This window comes from Phyllobates terribilis, unplaced genomic scaffold (genome assembly GCF_046119375.1).
Source record: "Phyllobates terribilis strain yellow unplaced genomic scaffold, ASM4611937v1 Scaffold_6__1_contigs__length_29720123, whole genome shotgun sequence".
Classification (NCBI taxonomy): domain Eukaryota; kingdom Metazoa; phylum Chordata; class Amphibia; order Anura; family Dendrobatidae; genus Phyllobates; species Phyllobates terribilis.
In genome coordinates, this window is record NW_027362766.1 from 8,067,044 (window position 1) to 8,085,274 (window position 18,231).

Genomic DNA, 18,231 nt, shown 5'->3' on the forward strand with positions numbered 1-18,231 from the left:
TCGGAAGGCTAACAGTGAGCGTACGGCATACACAACTCCAAATTCCAAAGCATGGAATATGTGTATACACCCTCGTACGATCAATGCTAACACCACAATAACCCAGAAAGATTATTAGCAGCCACCACCAGTTTCTTTTTAACTATTAAAATAGAAAAATACAATATAGGCCGACTGGACGCCTGCTTTCTGGTAGCGTGTGGCTTCGGGGGGGAGGGGGGGGCACGATTATAGAGCAAAAGAAACAGTGTGTATGAAAAGAAAAATATACAAAAGATTTTACAAAGGGGATAAAACAATACAGCATATACAGTTACAGAAAATAAAAGAGATTAACAGAAGAACTTACTATACTGATTGCAGAAACGATTCAGCTTAGCCGAAGACACTTCGATTGATTTTGCCGTTCCATGAACGCGGCCCCTGCTTACACGAAAATATGTATCTCTCAGCACGAACACAGATCATCATTCGGCTTGATCTTTTATGCCAAATTAGGCCCTGCCCACACACTCCCCCTGTGACGACCTCACGTGGGCCGGGTTGTGGGCTGGTCTCAGCCCTTCATGGTTTTATCAAATCCATAATTTCTGAGATAACTCCTCGCTGGATGATTACAGAAGTTAGCGAGTGATGCCATTAATTTTTATTGTGATTTTACCTTAGAGATCAAACATGACATGGCTGCTGTCAGTTATCTCTCCACTGTTGCATTACAGTTTACTGGCTCACAGATATGAAAAAATATGAATACTGCTCCCCAATTAGCCCTGCCGCTAAAAATATATATCCCATCACAATCAATTATAGAAATTCCGCTATTCTATATTTCCTTTCAGTGCCTCAGTGTCTGGAGATTAAAGGAATGTGCAAATCTGAATCACCCGGCTATTCTAAGGAGGAGTGTGATATATTCCCTTTGAAGCTTAACTATGAAAAATGCAAGAGCGCAATAGGGTCTTATCCAATAATAATTGGTACAGAAGTATTAAAAACTGCTTACCTAGTAGGGTTGTGTAGGACACAACACCTATAAAGCCTGGACTCCAGATGCTGCAGCTTCCTACGGATATGTCAGAGATAGATGCTGGGAAAGAAAGTTGTTTCTGCACTTTCTGGAGTCACGACAAACCATTAGTATGGATAAACATGTAGGTTTATTGTGAATAAACCTACATTTTTATCCATACTAATGGTTTGTCGTGACTCCAGAGCGTGCAGAAACAACTTATTTTCCCAGCATCTATCTCTTTGAAGCTTAACAAGACATTTCCTATCTCTTTGAGGCGTCGTACTCTTTATCTCTAAACAAATACACAACTCATTCAGTCGCTGGCCCATATGTTAAAGGATGTCTAGTCGTCACACGTCTTTATTACTAGGCACAATGGACATCTTTCTCGTTTTTGTTCTACCAGGGGCTCTATTTTACATGGTAATTTACCTGGGTAAAGTTTGTCGCTTCATGTGTACACTGCCATTGATTACAACTAATTGACACGGGATTAAACTGTACAGACCAAAAGTTTGGACACACCTTCTCATTTAAAGATTTTTCTGTATTTTCATGACTTTCAAAATTGTACATTCACACTGAAGGCATCAAAACTATGAATTACCACATGTGGAATTATATACTTAACAAAAAAGTGTGAAACAACTGAAAATATGTTTTATATTCTAGGTTCTTCACAGTAGCCACCTTTTGCTTTGATGACTGCTTTGCACACTCTTGGCATTCTCTTGATGAGCTTCAAGAGGTAGTCACCGGAAATGGTCTTCCAACAATCTTGAAGGAGTTCCCAGAGATGCTTAGCACTTGTTGGCCCTTTTGCCTTCACTCTGCGGTCCAGCTCACCCCAAACCATCTCGATTGGGTTCAGGTCTGGTGACTGTGGAGGCCAGGTCATCTGGCGTAGCCCCCCATCACTCTCCTTCTTGGTCAAATAGCCCTTACACAGCCTGGAGGTGTGTTTGGGGTCATTGTCCTGTTGAAAAATAAATGATGGTCCAACTAAACGCAAACCGGATGGAATAGCATGCCGCTGCACTATGCTGTGGTAGCCATGCTGGTTCAGTATGCCTTCAATTTTGAATAAATCCCCAACAGTGTCACCAGCAAAGCCCCCCCACACCATCACACCTCCTCCTCCATGCTTCACGGTGGGAACCAGGCATGTAGAGTCCATCCGTTCACCTTTTCTGCGTCGCACAAAGACACGGTGGTTGGAACCGAAGATCTCAAATTTGGACTCATCAGACCAAAGCACAGATTTCCACTGGTCTAATGTCCATTCCTTGTGTTCTTTAGCCCAAACAAGTCTCTTCTGCTTGTTGCCTGTCCTTAGCAGTGGTTTCCTAGCAGCTATTTTACCATGAAGGCCTGCTGCACAAAGTCTCCTCTTAACAGTTGTTGTAGAGATGTGTCTGCTGCTAGAACTCTGTGTGGCATTGACCTGGTCTCTAATCTGAGCTGCTGTTAACCTGCGATTTCTGAGGCTGGTGACTCGGATAAACTTATCCTCAGAAGCAGAGGTGACTCTTGGTCTTCCTTTCCTGGGGCGGTCCTCATGTGAGCGTTTCTTTGTAGCGCTTGATGGTTTTTGCAACTGCACTTGGGGACACTTTCAAAGTTTGCCCAATTTTTCGGACTGACTGACCTTCATTTCTTAAAGTAATGATGGCCACTCGTTTTTCTTTACTTAGAATTTGTATTATGGCAAGAAAAAAGCAGCTAACAGTCTATTCAGAAGGACTATCAGCTGTGTATCCACCTGATTTCTGCACAACACAACTGGTGGTCCCAACCCCATTTATAAGGCAAGAAATCCCACTTATTAAACCTGACAGGGCACACCGGTGAAGTGAAGACCATTTCCGGTGACTACCTCTTGAAGCTCATCAAGAGAATGCCAAGAGTGTGCAAAGCGGTCATCAAAGCAAAAGGTGGCTACTTTGAAGAACCTAGAATATAAGACATATTTTCAGTTGTTTCACACTTTTTTGTTAAGTATATAATTCCACATGTGTTAATTCATAGTTTTGATTCCTTCAGTGAATGTACAATTTTCAAAGTCATGAAAATACAGAAAAATCTTTAAATGAGAAGGTGTGTCCAAACTTTTGGTCTGTACTGTATCTCCAATATTCTTCACACCTTCCCCTTTAGACGGCCCCAGCACTTTCCGGTGTTCACCCGTGCGCCCGTCCGCAACCTCTCCTCGTCAGAATAAACCCTCGGCATTATCGTGGTCGCAGCCTTTCTTGTGGCTAATCGCGAAGTGGTACAGCTGGAGTACAAGGCTCCAGCATAGCAACCTTCCATTCATTCCAGATAAGGTATGTAACCAGCTGAGGGGGGTTTGGTCAGTTTCCACGATGAACTGGTGTCTGTACAAGTATGGCTGCAGACGCTGCAGGGCCCACACAATTGCCAGACATTCCCCCTCCATCATGGAGAAGGCAATCTCCCTCGGTAGGACCTTCTGGCTCAGGTACAAAATGGGGTATTCTTGGCCCATAGTGTTGACCTGGCTGAGCACAGCACTGAGGCCAATGTCTCTGGCATTGGTCTGTACTACAAATGGCCATGTAAAATCAGCTACCTGTAGTACCAGGAAGCTAGAAAGGGTGGTCTTCTGCGTCCGGAAGGAGGTCTCACAGTCGCTTGTCCAATCAACTGCAAAGGGCAGCTTCTTCCTGGTGAGGTCCGTTAGGGATTTCGCCAGGCTACTATAGTGCAGGTCAAACCTCCTATAGTACCTGGTGGTGCCCAGGAAGGACATCACCTGTTTCTTTGTCCTGGGGTTGGCCAGGATGCAATGGCATCCACCTTCCCTCACTCATACCCAGCTGACACTTTTCCAGCTTAATAGTCAAGCCTGCCCGGTGGATCAGTCCAAGCACCTGCTCCAGGTGATCCTCCCAGATGGGACCAAAGATGGCAATGTCATCCAGGTACATGGCCGCGTATCCTTCAAGTCCCTTGAGCAGCATGTTGACCATCCGCTGAAAAGTGGCAGGGTCATTCTTCATGCCGAATGGCATCACTGTGGACTCATACAGTCCGAATGGGGTGACAAAGGCAGATGGTACCCATGCTTCGATGGTCAGGGGAATCTGCCAATATCCCTGGCTCAGATCCATGATTGTCAGGTACTTGGCCCTGACCAACTGATCGAGCAGGTCATTGATGCGCGGCATTCGGTATGCATCAGTAACCGTGACAGCGTTGAGCCCACTATACTCCACGCAGAACCGGGTTGTCCGGTCCTTCTTTGGGACGAGGACTACAGGCAAGGCCCAAGCGCTGCTGGATGGTTGGATGACCCCCAATTTCAGCATCTCGTCAATCTCCTGGCGCATGTGCTGCTGTACCTCCAGGAAGACCCGATATGTTGAACGTCGGATTGGGGGGTGATCCCCGATGTCCACGTGATGGACAGCCAACTCTGTCACTCTGGGCTTGTTACCGAACAAATCCCAGGAGTGTAGGATTGCCCACATCTGGGACCATTGGTCCGGCAAGAGCTGGTTGCAATCCTCCACATCCTGTATGTTCCCACCCGCCCTAGCCTGGGAAAGCATGTCCGGGAGGGGTCTCTGCCTCTCCCTCCTCTGGCAGGTTGCATACGGGGAGGGCGCAGGCCTTCCGCTCATGTGTTTTCATCATGTTCACGTGGAAGGCCTTACACCTTCCCTGAGCGTGGTCCAGGGTGACCAGGTACGGGTCTTCCCAGGCAGCCTGAAGCTTGTCCAGGAGTACAGGGACCAGTACCCACACCTTTTGAAGCACCTGGTAGGTCCTCTCACAAGCACTCTGGTCATACTATTGTGCACCAGTTGCACCAAGGCCTGCATCTAGTCACGGAAGCGCACAACATACTCGACGGCTGACACTCCAGGGGTGGCTAAGTCCCATTCCCAGACCTCTTTCACCAAAGCCAGGGGCCTCTGGGCACGTCAGCAGTACAGGAGCTCAAAGGGGGAGAACCCCATCGAGGCCTATGGAACCTCCAGGAAGACAAATAGAAGGTGTGTGAGATACTGCTCCTAGTCATGCTCATGGGAAACAACCAACATCTTAAGCATCTGGTCCAGGGTGCCATTGAACCGTATGCACAGGTCGCTGGTGTAGGTGGTACGGGCTGGTCACCAGATGTTGCACCTGTATTTGCTTACAGAGGGACTCCATCTGCTGCGACATGAACAGGGTCCCCGGTAATAGATCATTCCCTGGGGAGAACCCACTCGGAAGAAAATTTCCATTAAGACAGTAACTTTGTCATCTCGCTGCCACCCCAGGTGAAGAATCTGCACCTCACCTGATGTCACAGGATACGAATCCGCACTTTGCACCAACGTGACGATCCGCACCCCTCGGGGACACTTAAGTTCAGGTCAGTACACTTCTACACAGACACCCCTTGTCCTCACGGAAGGCACAGGGAGTGAGAAGAGGTGGCCCACTCAGTCACTGAAGTGGCACCACACTCGTTCACACCCATGACAGGCTGAGAGGCCCCTTTCACTAGCTCCAGTAAAACAGAACCTTATCAGTCCGGTAAAGCTGCCACCAGTTCCTATTCGATATAAGAAAGGTTCATTAACAGAATTATATCGGGCCAGAAGCCAGGACGTGTGGATTCATGGATCGAGATACAAGAGCAGCCCAAGGTTAAATTTTATATTTAATCGCCTTAAGGTCACACTAGACAATACACTATATACACAAGGGTTATACATACATAATGGTCAGATATGCAAATACAATAGAGGAGCACAAAATATATAGATCTGTTTTCTACTAGCTATTCTACATATCTTCCCACCCTGTGAGGCCAGAACGGATCAGAACACTGGACGGAGTGCGGTCCGGTCTGAGGATCTCGGAAATATATACCATGTATGGTTAGGGCGTACGATAAGTCCATATTCTCCTTATGACATCATAGCTGCCTCACACCGCAAAGTATCCACAGAGCAAGGGAGCCCTTTGTTCTGCAGCTACAGCAGGACTCTATTTTGCAAGCAAGCCTTTGTCCTGCTTTGAGCTTGTCAATGTGTGAGATCTGTCACTCACAGCCTTTTGACTCAACACCAACTTCTGTTAGCTGTTACAACTGCACACTGAAGGGGTGTTTATAATCCCATGCCAAATAGGATACAAATGATTGACATGGAATTACACCACTGTTCAAAAGTTTGGGGTCACCCAGACAGTTTTGTGTTTTCCATGAAAACTCATACTTTTATTTATCAAATGAGCTGCAAAATGATTAGAAAATATAGTCCAGACATTGACAAGGTTAGAAATAATGATTTTTATTAGAAAGAATAATTCTTCTCCTTCAAACTTTGCTTTGGTCACAGAATGCTCCTTTGCAGCAATTACAGCATTGCAGACCTTTGGCATAATAGCTGTCAATTTGCTGACGTAATCTTGAGAAATCTCACCCCATGCTTCCTGAAGCTCCTCCACAAGTTGGATTGGCACTTTTTGCGTCCCATACGGTCAAGCTGCCCCCACAACAGCTCAATGGGGTTGAGATCTGGTGACTGCGCTGGCCGCTCCATTACAGATAGAATACCAGCCGCCTGCTTCTTCCCTAAATAGTTCATGCATAATTTGGAGGTGTGCTTTGGGTCATTGTCCGGTTGTAGGATGAAATTGGCTCCAATCAAGCGCTGTCCACAGGGTATGGCATGGTGTTGCAAAATGGAGACATAGCCTTCCTTATTCAAAATCCCATTTACCTTGTACAAATCTCCCACTTTACCAGCACCAAAGCAACCCTAGACAATCACATTACCTCCACCATGCTTGACAGAAGGCGTCAGGCACTCTTCCAGCATCTTTTCATTTATTCTGCGTCCCACAAACGTTCTTCTGTGTGATCCAAACTCCTCAAACTTTGATTCGTCTGTCCATAAAACTTTTTTCCAATCTTCCTCTGTCAAATGTCTGTGTTCTTTTGCCCATATTAATCTTTTCCTTTTATTAGCCAGTCTCAGATATGGCTTTTTCTTTGCCCTGAAGGCCAGCATCTCGGAGTCGCCTCTTCACTGTAGACGTTGACACTGGCGTTTTGCGTGTACTATTTAATGAAGCTGCCAGTTGAGGAGCTGTGAGGCGGCGATTTCTCACATTAGAGACTCTAATGTCCTTGTCTTGATGCTCAGTTGTGCAGCGGGGCCTCCCACTTCTCTTTCTACTCCGGTTAGAGCCTGTTTGTGCTCTCCTTCTACTCTGGTTAGAGCCTGTTTGTGCTCTCTCTCCTCTGAAGGGAGTAGTACACACTGTTGTAGGAAATCTTCAGTTTCTTGGCAATTTTTCGCATGGAATAGCCTTCATTTCTAAGAAGAAGAATAGACTGTCGCGTTTCACATGAAAGTTCTCTTTTTCTGGCCATTTTGAGAGTTTCATAGAACAAACAAATGTAATGCTCCAGATTCTCAACTAGCTCAAAGGAAGGTCAATTATATAGCTTCTCAAATCAGTCAAACAGTTTTCAGCCGGGCTAACATACTTGTGCAAGGGTTTTCCAAACATCTATTAGCTTCTTACACAGTTAGCAAACACAATGTCCCATTAAAACACTGGAGTGGTGGTTGTTGGAAATGGGCCTCTATACACCTATGTAGATATTGCAATAAAAACAAGATGTTTGCAGCTAGAATAGTCATTTACCACATTAACAATGTATAGAGGGTATTTCTGATTCATTTAATGTTAGCTTCATTGAAAAAAAATGTGCTTTTCTTTCAAAAATAATGAAATTTCTAAATGACCCCAAACTTTTGAACGGTAGTGTATATCTCCAATATTCTTCACACACATACACACTGAAACCTTAGACATGGCGGGTATAGCACGTCATGAGCGGGTACCGACACCCTCTTATGACGTACTATACCCGTCATGCGGCGTTAAGGAGTTAAAATTAACCTGACAACTGGTACATGCTGTCCAATCTGTGGCCAGCATGTGTCAGGCACCGGCTGTAAGGTCATAGCCAGGTATGTTTGACACTGAATGCAGCGGTGTTTCAAAAAACGCCCCTGACTTTAAGGGTATGTGCAGACAGTCAGGAAAACAGCAGCATTAAAAATGCAGGTTTGCTGCTTTTTTTGACCACCCATTACTTCCTATGGGTGACAAAACACTGCAAATACGCAGTAAAAACGCAGGTGCGTTTTCTGCTGCAAAAACGCTGAAAGAAGGGACACGCTCTATTTTCCAAATACGCAAGAAAGGCAGAAAATACGCAGCAAACAAAAAGCAACGTGTGTGAACAGAGAATTCCGGTTTCTCATACACTTTGCTGGTACTGCTAGGACATTTCATAACTTTCCCAAATTCTTATGAAAAAATATTCCCCAATAAACTGCATTGAACTACTGCACCCAATTTATTATATATTTTAGGAGTTGGAGTCGGTCCATTTTATACCAACTCCACGGCCCTGGTACTTCAGGTGGTATTTGTTCAGTATTTAGTCAGTATTTCGGGCGGCATTTAGCCAGAATTTCAGGCGGTATTTCGGGCAGTATTTAGTCAGTATACCAAGGGGTGTTTAATCACCATTTCCGGCGGTATTTAGTCACTATATTGGAGGTGTCAGTATTTTGGGTGGTATTTATTCAGTATTTCAGGCGGTATTTAGTCAGCATTCATCACTACTTCAGGTGGTATTTCTGTTAGCATTTGGGCTGTATTTAAGTCAGTATTTGGGGATTGATTTAGTCAGAATTTCTGGAGCTATTCAGTCACTATTTCTGGCGGTATTTAGTCAGTATTTATTTCAGTATCTGGTCAGTATTTCTCTCAGGAGTGGGTGATAAATGCAGAATTTATGATGTGTTTCTATTATACCTTTTTTCTGATTGTTCCTCACCTGGTTTGGGCTCCCACTCCTGAGAAAAAATACTGACCGAATACTGACCAAATACTGACAGTGGGGCTGTGGCCTCAGTCCGCATTTTGGACGGTAGTTAGTTGGAGTGTCAGGCAGTAGGTCTGGCAGCGGGCCAGCCAGGCAGGCGGTAGGTCTGGCAGCGGGCCAGCCAGGCAGGCGGTAGGTCTGGCAGCGGGCCAGCCAGGCAGGCGGTAGGTCTGGCAGCGGGCCAGCCAGGCAGGCGGTAGGTCTGGCAGCGGGCCAGCCAGGCAGGCGGTAGGTCTGGCAGCGGGCCAGCCAGGCAGGCGGTAGGTCTGGCAGCGGGTCAGCCAGGCAGGCGGTAGGTCTGGCAGCGGGTCAGCCAGGCAGGCGGTAGGTCTGGCAGCGGGTCAGCCAGGCAGGCGGTAGGTCTGGCAGAGGGTCAGCCAGGCAGGCGGTAGGTCTGGCAGAGGGTCAGCCAGGCAGGCGGTAGGTCTGGCAGCGGGTCAGCCAGGCAGGCGGTAGGTCTGGCAGCGGGTCAGCCAGGCAGGCGGTAGGTCTGGCAGCGGGTCAGCCAGGCAGGCGGTAGGTCTGGCAGCGGGTCAGCCAGGCAGGCGGTAGGTCTGGCAGCGGGTCAGCCAGGCAGGCGGTAGGTCTGGCAGCGGGTCAGCCAGGCAGGCGGTAGGTCTGGCAGCGGGTCAGCCAGGCAGGCGGTAGGTCTGGCAGCGGGTCAGCCAGGCAGGCGGTAGGTCTGGCAGCGGGTCAGCTAGGCAGGCGGTAGGTCTGGCAGCGGGTCAGTCAGGCAGGCGGTAGGTCTGGCAGCGGGTCAGTCAGGCAGGCGGTAGGTCTGGCAGCGGGTCAGTCAGGCAGTGGGTCGGGCAGTCGGGCAGGCAGGCAGTAGGTGAGGCAGTGGGTCGGTCAGGCAGTGGGTCGGGCAGGCAAGTGGGTCTGGCAGTGGGTCGGTCAGGCAGTGGGCCTGGCAGTGGGTCGGTCAGGCAGTGGGCCTGGCAGTGGGTCGGTCAGGCAGTAGGTCTGGCAGTGGGTCGGTCAGGCAGTAGGTCTGGCAGTGGGTCGGTCAGGCAGTGGGCCTGGCAGTGGGTCGGTCAGGCAGTGGGCCTGGCAGTGGGTCGGTCAGGCAGTGGGTCTGGCAGGCAGTGGGTCGGGCAGGCAGTGGGTCGGGCAGGCAGTGGGTCTGGCAGGCAAGCAGTAGGTCCGGCAGCAGGTCGGTGTCTCTGGCTCTTCCTACGGCCGCTGTACCGGTGAGGATGCTGCGCCCGCCGTTCAGCTCAGTGATGAGACCCCGCAGCCTCCTCCCCTCGGGTAATTGTGCACCAGTCCGACCTCCAAACAGCGAGGGAAACATGGCCGGTACCATTCACATAGTGGGGGGTGAGAGCAAAAGCCATATTGATTAACAATCTAGAGGAGTCTCCGAGTGATGAACTGTTCTGTTTAGTTAATGATTTCATTGTGACAGAAGAATGACAGTAAATGTAGTCCCGTGTTCTCTGCCCTCGCAGTCGCCCCCCTCTCTTGACAATCGATGGTATTGCCCTAGCAGCTTCCGGTGCGCTCTTGGCGTTTCCGGTTTTTGTGCGAGTGAGAGATACTGAGGCTCGTACCCTGCGCCCGGAAAGTGAGGGAATTGCGACATACCGGGTACTGAGGCCTGCACACTGACGGGACACCGGCGACATGCCCGGTGTGTAGACTGCGGCTCGCCTCCTCCTCTAATGGCCGCGGACCAGGACAAGCTGGAAGGTCTTACACTCCCGGGCCGCAGAGCCAAAGCCGGTGAGACCGGGAGCGACAATGTGTGGGGGGGTTGAGCCCAGGGGGAGTGCGGTGGACGGGGGGTGCGGAGGACTAGAGAGGGATTGGGTGGGGGACAGAGGATTGGAAAGGGGCGGAGGATTAGAGAGGGGAGGATTGGGGGGAGGGGCAGAGGATTTGGGAGGGGAGGATTGGGGAGGAGAGGGGGCGGAGGATTGGGGAGGGGTGGAGGATTGTGAAGGAGAGGGGCAGAGGATTGGGGAGGGGCGGAGGATTGGGGAGGGGAGGGGCGGAGGATTGGGGAGGAGAGGGGGCGGAGGATTGGGGAGGGGTGGAGGATTGTGAAGGAGAGGGGCAGAGGATTGGGGAGGGGCAGAGGATTGGGGAGGGGCGGAGGATTGTGAAGGAGAGGGGGTGGGGGATTGGGGAGGGGCGGAGGATTAGGGGGGGGATTGGGGAGGAGAGGGGTGGAGGATTGGGGAGGGGGCAGAGTATTGTAGAGGGGAGGGATTGGGGGGGCAGAGGATTGGAGAGGGGCGGGGGCAGAGGATTGGGGAGGAGAGGGGGCGGAGGATTGGGGAGGGGCAGAGGATTGGGGAGGAGAGGGGGTGGGGGATTGGGAAGGAGAGGGGGCGGAGGATTGGGGAGGGGTGGGGGATTGGGGAGGGGCAGAGGAGAGGGGGCGGAGGATTGGTGAGGGGTGGGGGATTGGGGAGGGGCAGAGGATTGGAGAGGGATTGGGGGGGCTGAGGATTGGGGAGGGGCGGAGGATTGCAGAGGGATTGGGGAGGGGCGAAGGATTGGAGAGGGGGGGTGGAGGATTGGAGAGAGATTGGGGGGGCGTAGGTTGGGGGGGAGGGGGCGGAGGATGGGAGGGAGGATTGGAGTAGGGACGCCGGATTGGGGGAGTAGGAGGGGAAGCGGAGGATGTGGGGAGGAGCGGCGGAGGATGTGAGTGGACGTGCGATGAGCAGCCACGGAGGATGTGGGGAGGAGCGGCGGAGGATGTGAGTAGACGTGGGGTGAGCAGCCGCGGAGGATTTGTGGGGATGAGCAGTGAAGGGATGTGGGGTGTGAAGCGGCGCAGGATGTGGAGGAATGTGGGGGGGGGAGCGGCGCAGCATGTGGAGTGATGTGGGGGGGGATGAATGAATGATGACTTCACTGTTTTAAAAAGCCCATGGAAGGCCCTGTTCCTTTGTCACAATGGTGAAGACAAAGGAGCTGTTTGAGGACGTCAGAACTTCTATTGTTAGGAAACACAAGACTTCCAAAGGGTATAAGGCCATCTCCAAAGATCTTGGTATGTTATTTCCAACAGTACGCAGTGTTAGTAAGAAATTTGCATGGAACCGTCAAGAACCTCCTTGGACGTGGAGGGAAGAGGAAAATCGGCAAGAGATGTCTTCGAAGGTTGGTGTGAATGGTGGAAAAAACACCATGTCAAACATCCAAAGACCTGAAGGGCAACCTGGAACAGTCTGGGGTCATGGTTTCAACAAGTACCATACGCCGCACACTAAACCAAGCAGAGCTTTATGGGCGAAGGTCAAAGAAGAAACCATTCCTGAAGAAAAGACATAAAAAGGAATAACTGATCTTTGCCAAAGAGTACCTTGACGGACCACAATCCTTCTGGGAAAATGTTCTGTGGACAGATGAAACAAAAATAGAGCTTTTTGGCAATGAAAAGCAACAGTTTGTTTACAGACGGCGCAATGAAGCTTATAAGGAAAAAGAACACCTTACCAACAGTTAAGAATGGTGGAGGATCCATAATGCTGTCTGGTTGCTTTGCAGTGTCTGGTACTGGAGGCCTTGACCGTATCACAGGAATCATGAAATCAGAGAATTATCAAGAGATTTTAGAGCGAAATGTCCTACCCAGTGTAAGAAAACTTGGTTTGAGTCAAAAATCATGGGTCCTCCAGCAAGACAATGACCCAAAGCACACATCCAAAAGTACACAGGAATGGTGGAAAAAGAAAAAAATGGACTGTTTTGAAATGGCCACAATGAGTCCTGACCTCAATCACATTGAATATCTCTGGGGTGAGCTGAAATCTGCCATTGGGAAAAAGAACCTGCAAACATTCAAGAGCTTGAACAAACTGCAAAGGATGATGGGAGAAAACTGCAGCTGAGAAGAGCAAGAAGCTTATAGATGGCAACAAGAAACGTGTGGAGGCTGCCAGCAATGCCAAAGGGTGTGCAACCAAGTATTAATTAGGGGTGCAACCGAGAATTAATTAGGGGGGCAACCAAGTATTAATTAGGGAGGCCTTTATTGCAGCACATGCTGTTTATTCTGTTTCTTCTTTGAATTGCAACATGAAAGTTGAAAAACAATGTTTTATTGTTATATTACTTTGGATCACTAATGAAAAAATCCTGAGGATATAACTTTGGTACATTTCTATTTAATTCTGAAAATATTCTATAGTCTATGAAAAAAATGAAGGGGTGCCAATAATGGTGAACAGCATTGTAGGAGCAGTGGAGGGATGTGGATATAAGTGGAGGGATGTGGGGAAGAGGGGTGGAGGATGTAGATATAAGCGGTGGTTGGAAGAGCGCCAGAGGATATGGAGGGAGTAGCTGAGTATGTCGATAAGAGAGGTGGAGGATATGGAGGGAGGAGTGTCAGAGGATATGGAGGTAGGAGGGAGTGGCAGAGTATGTGGATGAGAGAGGTGGAGGATATGGAGGGAGGAGTGTCAGAGGATATGGAGGGAGGAGGGAGTGGCAGAGTATGTGGATAAGAGAGGTGGAGGATATGGAGGGAGGAGTGTCAGAGGATATGGAGGTAGGAGGGAGTGGCAGAGTATGTGGATGAGAGAGGTGGAGGATATGGAGGGAGGAGTGTCAGAGGATATGGAGGGAGGAGGGAGTGGCAGAGTATGTGGATTAGAGAGGTGGAGGATATGGAGGGAGGAGTGTCAGAGGATATGGAGGGAGGAGGGAGTGGCAGAGTATGTGGATAAGAGAAGTGGAGGATATGGAGGGAGGAGTGTCAGAGGATATGGAGGGAGGAGGGAGTGGCAGAGTGTGGATAAGAGAGGTGGAGGATATGGAGGGAGGAGCGTCAGAGGATATGGAGGGAGGAGGGAGTGGCAGAGTATGTGGATTAGAGAGGTGGAGGATATGGAGGGAGGAGTGTCAGAGGATGAGGGAGTGGCAGAGTATGTGGATAAGAGAGGTGGAGGATATGGAGGGAGGAGGGAGTGGCAGAGTATGTGGATAAGAGAGGTGGAGGATATGGAGGGAGGAGTGTCAGAGGATATGGAGGGAGGAGGGAGTGGCAGAGTATGTGGATAAGAGAGGTGGAGGATATGGAGGGAGGAGTGTCAGAGGATATGGAGGGATGAGGGAGTGGCAGAGTATGTGGATAAGAGAGGTGGAGGATATGGAGGGAGGAGTGTCAGAGGATATGGAGGGAGGAGGGAGTGGCAGAGTATGTGGATAAGAGAGGTGGAGGATATGGAGGGAGGAGTGTCAGAGGATATGGAGGGATGAGGGAGTGGCAGAGTATGTGGATAAGAGAGGTGGAGGATATGGAGGGAGGAGTGTCAGAGGATATGGAGGGAGGAGGGAGTGGCAGAGTATGTGGATAAGAGAGGTAGAGGATATGGAGGGAGGAGCGTCAGGATATGGAGGGAGGAGCGAGTGGCAGAGTATGTGGATAAGAGAGATGGAGGGAGGAGCGTCAGGATATGGAGGGAGTGGCAGAGTATGTGGATAAGAGGGAGGGAGGAGCGTCAGAGGATATGGAGGGAGGAGGGAGTGGCAGAGTATGTGGATAAGAGAAGTGGAGGATATGGAGGGAGGAGTTTCAGAGGATATGGAGGGAGTGGCAGAGTATGTGGATAAGAGAGGTGGAGGATATGGAGGGAGGAGCGTCAGAGGATATGGAGGGAGGAGGGAGTGGCAGAGTATGTGGATAAGAGGTGGAGGATATGGAGGGAGGAGTGGCAGAGTATGTGGATAAGAGAGGTGGAGGATATGGAGGGAGGAGGGAGTGGCAGAGTATGTGGATAAGAGAAGTGGAGGATATGGAGGGAGGAGTTTCAGAGGATATGGAGGGAGTGGCAGAGTATGTGGATAAGAGAGGTGGAGGATATGGAGGGAGGAGCGTCAGAGGATATGGAGGGAGGAGGGAGTGGCAGAGTATGTGGATAAGAGGTGGAGGATATGGAGGGAGGAGTGGCAGAGTATGTGGATAAGAGAGGTGGAGGATATGGAGGGAGGAGGGAGTGGCAGAGTATGTGGATAAGAGAGGTGGAGGATATGGAGGGAGGAGTGTCAGAGAATATGGAGGGAGGAACGAGTGGCAGAGTATGTGGATAAGAGATGGAGGGAGGAGCGTCAGAGGATATGGATGGAGGAGGGAGTGGCAGAGTATGTGGATAAGAGAGATGGAGGGAGGAGCGTCAGAGGATATGGAGGGAGGAGGGAGTGGCAGAGTATGTGGATAAGAGATGGAGGGAGGAGCGTCAGAGGATATGGAGAAAGGAGGGAGTGGCAGAGTATGTGGATAAGAGAGATGGAGGGAGGAGCGTCAGAGGATATGGAGAGAGGAGGGAGTGGCAGAGTATGTGGATAAGAGAGATGGAGGGAGGAGCGTCAGAGGATATGGAGGGAGGAGGGAGTGGCAGAGTATGTGGATGAGAGAGATGGAGGGAGTGGCAGAGTATGTGGATAAGAGAGATGGAGGGAGGAGCGTCAGAGGATGTGGAGGGAGGAGGGAGTGGCAGAGTATGTGGATAAGAGAGATGGAGGGAGGAGCGTCAGAGGATGTGGAGGGAGTGGCAGAGTATGTGGATAAGAGAGATGGAGGGATGTGGGGAGGAGCGCCAGAAGATGTGGGGAGGAGCGCCAGAGGATATGGAGGAATGTGGGGAGGAGCGGCAGAGGATATGGAGGGATGTGGGGAGGAGGGAGCGGCAGAGGATATGGAGGGATGTGGGGAGGAGGGAGCGGCAGAGGATGTGGGGCAGAGGATATGGAGGGATGTGGGGAGGAGCGCCAGAGGATATGGAGGAATGTGGGGAGGAGTGGCAGAGGATATGGAGGGATGTGGGGAGGAGGGAGCGGCAGAGGATATGGAGGGATGTGGGGAGGAGGGAGTTGCAGAGGATATGGAGGGATGTGGGGAGGAGTGGCAGAGGATATGGAGGGATGTGGGGAGGAGTGGCAGAGGATATGGAGGGATGTGGGGAGGAGCGGCAGAGGATATGGAGGGATGTGGGGAGGAGCGGCAGAGGATATGGAGGGATGTGGGGAGGAGTGGCAAAGGATATGGAGGAATGTGGGAGGAGCGGCAGAGGATATGGAGGGATGTGGGGAGGAGGGAGTTGCAGAGGATATGGAGGGATGTGGGGAGGAGTGGCAGAGGATATGGAGGGATGTGGGGAGGAGGGAGTTGCAGAGGATATGGAGGGATGTGGGGAGGAAGGAGTTGCAGAGGATATGGAGGGATGTGGGGAGGAAGGAGTTGCAGAGGATATGGAGGGATGTGGGGAGGAGTGGCAGAGGATATGGAGGGATGTGGGGAGGAGTGGCAGAGGATATGGAGGGATGTGGGGAGGAGTGGCAGAGGATATGGAGGGATGTGGGGAGGAGGGAGTTGCAGAGGATATGGAGGAATGTGGGGAGGAGCGGCAGAGGATATGGAGGGATGTGGGGAGGAGCGGCAGAGGATATGGAGGGATGTGGGGAGGAGGGAGTTGCAGAGGATATGGAGGAATGTGGGGAGGAGCGGCAGAGGATATGGAGGGATGTGGGGAGGAGGGAGTTGCAGTGGATATGGAGGAATGTGGGGAGGAGCGGCAGAGGATATGGAGGGATGTGGGGAGGAGGGAGTTGCAGAGGATATGGAGGGATGTGGGGAGGAAGGAGTTGCAGAGGATATGGAGGGATGTGGGGAGGAAGGAGTTGCAGAGGATATGGAGGGATGTGGGGAGGAGTGGCAGAGGATATGGAGGGATGTGGGGAGGAGTGGCAGAGGATATGGAGGGATGTGGGGAGGAGGGAGTTGCAGAGGATATGGAGGAATGTGGGGAGGAGCGGCAGAGGATATGGAGGGATGTGGGGAGGAGTGGCAGAGGATATGGAGGGATGTGGGGAGGAGGGAGTTGCAGAGGATATGGAGGAATGTGGGGAGGAGCGGCAGAGGATATGGAGGGATGTGGGGAGGAGTGGCAGAGGATATGGAGGGATGTGGGGAGGAGTGGCAGAGGATATGGAGGGATGTGGGGAGGAGTGGCAGAGGATATGGAGGGATGTGGGGAGGAGTGGCAGAGGATATGGAGGGATGTGGGGAGGAGTGGCAGAGGATATGGAGGGATGTGGGGAGGAGGGAGCGGCAGAGGATATGGAGGGATGTGGGGAGGAGGGAGCGGCAGAGGATATGGAGGGATGTGGGGAGGAGGGAGCGGCAGAGGATATGGAGGGATGTGGGGAGGAGGGAGCGGCAGAGGATATGGAGGGATGTGGGGAGGAGGGAGCGGCAGAGGATGTGGGGCAGAGGATATGGAGGGTTGTGGGGGGAGGATGTGGGGCAGAGGACGGGGGAGGGCTTTAGATGACAAGTGATGATGTGTGGAGGAGCAGAGAGAACAGGGGACCTGTAGTCGGTAGGAGGGAATGTAATGGCAGGCGCTGTTGCTGTGCACACAAGTGATATATGTATAGGGAACACATTAGCCATCTAGTGCCCCCTGTAAGCCCCCCATGGATAGCGCTTGAGTGCCAGCCGGGGTGCGGCAGGTGAAGGCCTCAGCTTCTCGCAGCATTTTACCAGCACTCCATTGATAGTTGCTGTGATGGATTGGAAGGAGCAGGCGTCCCCGGGTCCATGTCTATGGATCGGGTGGTCTGTCAGCCATTGCTGTGGCGCTTCCTGTATGGTGGGATCACTGTAGAGGTTTTCCAGCCCCGCTGCTGCTTCCTCATTGAGGGCTGACATCACGTCTTCAGATTCCTGCTATAATTCTGGCAGACAAAGCGTCATCCGCGCTGCTCACCCGATGGGGGGTGAGTGGCACATGAATACCCCTATATTTTTGGGATGGGGCTCAGTGGGGGTGCTCATATAATAACGTCCTTGCACATTCTTATGACCTGGTTGCTCCTCTGTGTTTTTCAGGCATGCAGATGAAGAGCCCCGAGAAGAAACGCCGCAAGTCAAACACTCAGGTATGGAGAACGGGGTGGGGAAGAGGCACAGCGGAGAGGACAGGGGCCGGGGAATGGCCACTCTCCGAAGGTTGGGACCCTCCTCTGTCTCTAGGCTAGGCTGACTCTCTGCATTAACCACCCCGCTCCAGGGGTCCTAGGTGCTGGGGGTCTCCATTGTCTGATGCTCTACATCCATCACTTCATTACTGCATCTTCTGTAATTTTCAGGGACCTTAATCATCTTTGTGTGATACTGGAGAGATGGTGATGATACACGGGGTGTGTGATACTGGAGGAGATAGTGATGATACACGGGGTGTGTGATACTGGTGAAGATGATGATACACGGGGTGTGTGATACTGGTGAAGATGATGATACACGGGGTGTGTGATACTGGAGGAG

General features: G+C 51.0%; 1 protein-coding gene across 1 annotated transcript in view; it reads left to right on the top strand.

Moving 5' to 3' along the window:
• The first annotated feature begins 10,403 nt into the window (after positions 1-10,403).
• Positions 10,404-18,231, top strand: part of PYGO2 (pygopus family PHD finger 2) — a 44,103-nt gene continuing 36,275 nt past the window's right edge. The window contains exons 1-2 of the mRNA XM_073637311.1: positions 10,404-10,670; positions 17,797-17,846. Of these exons, the coding sequence (XP_073493412.1) occupies positions 10,610-10,670; positions 17,797-17,846 (111 nt within the window). The 5' untranslated portion in view covers positions 10,404-10,609. The remainder of the gene's footprint in view (positions 10,671-17,796; positions 17,847-18,231) is intronic.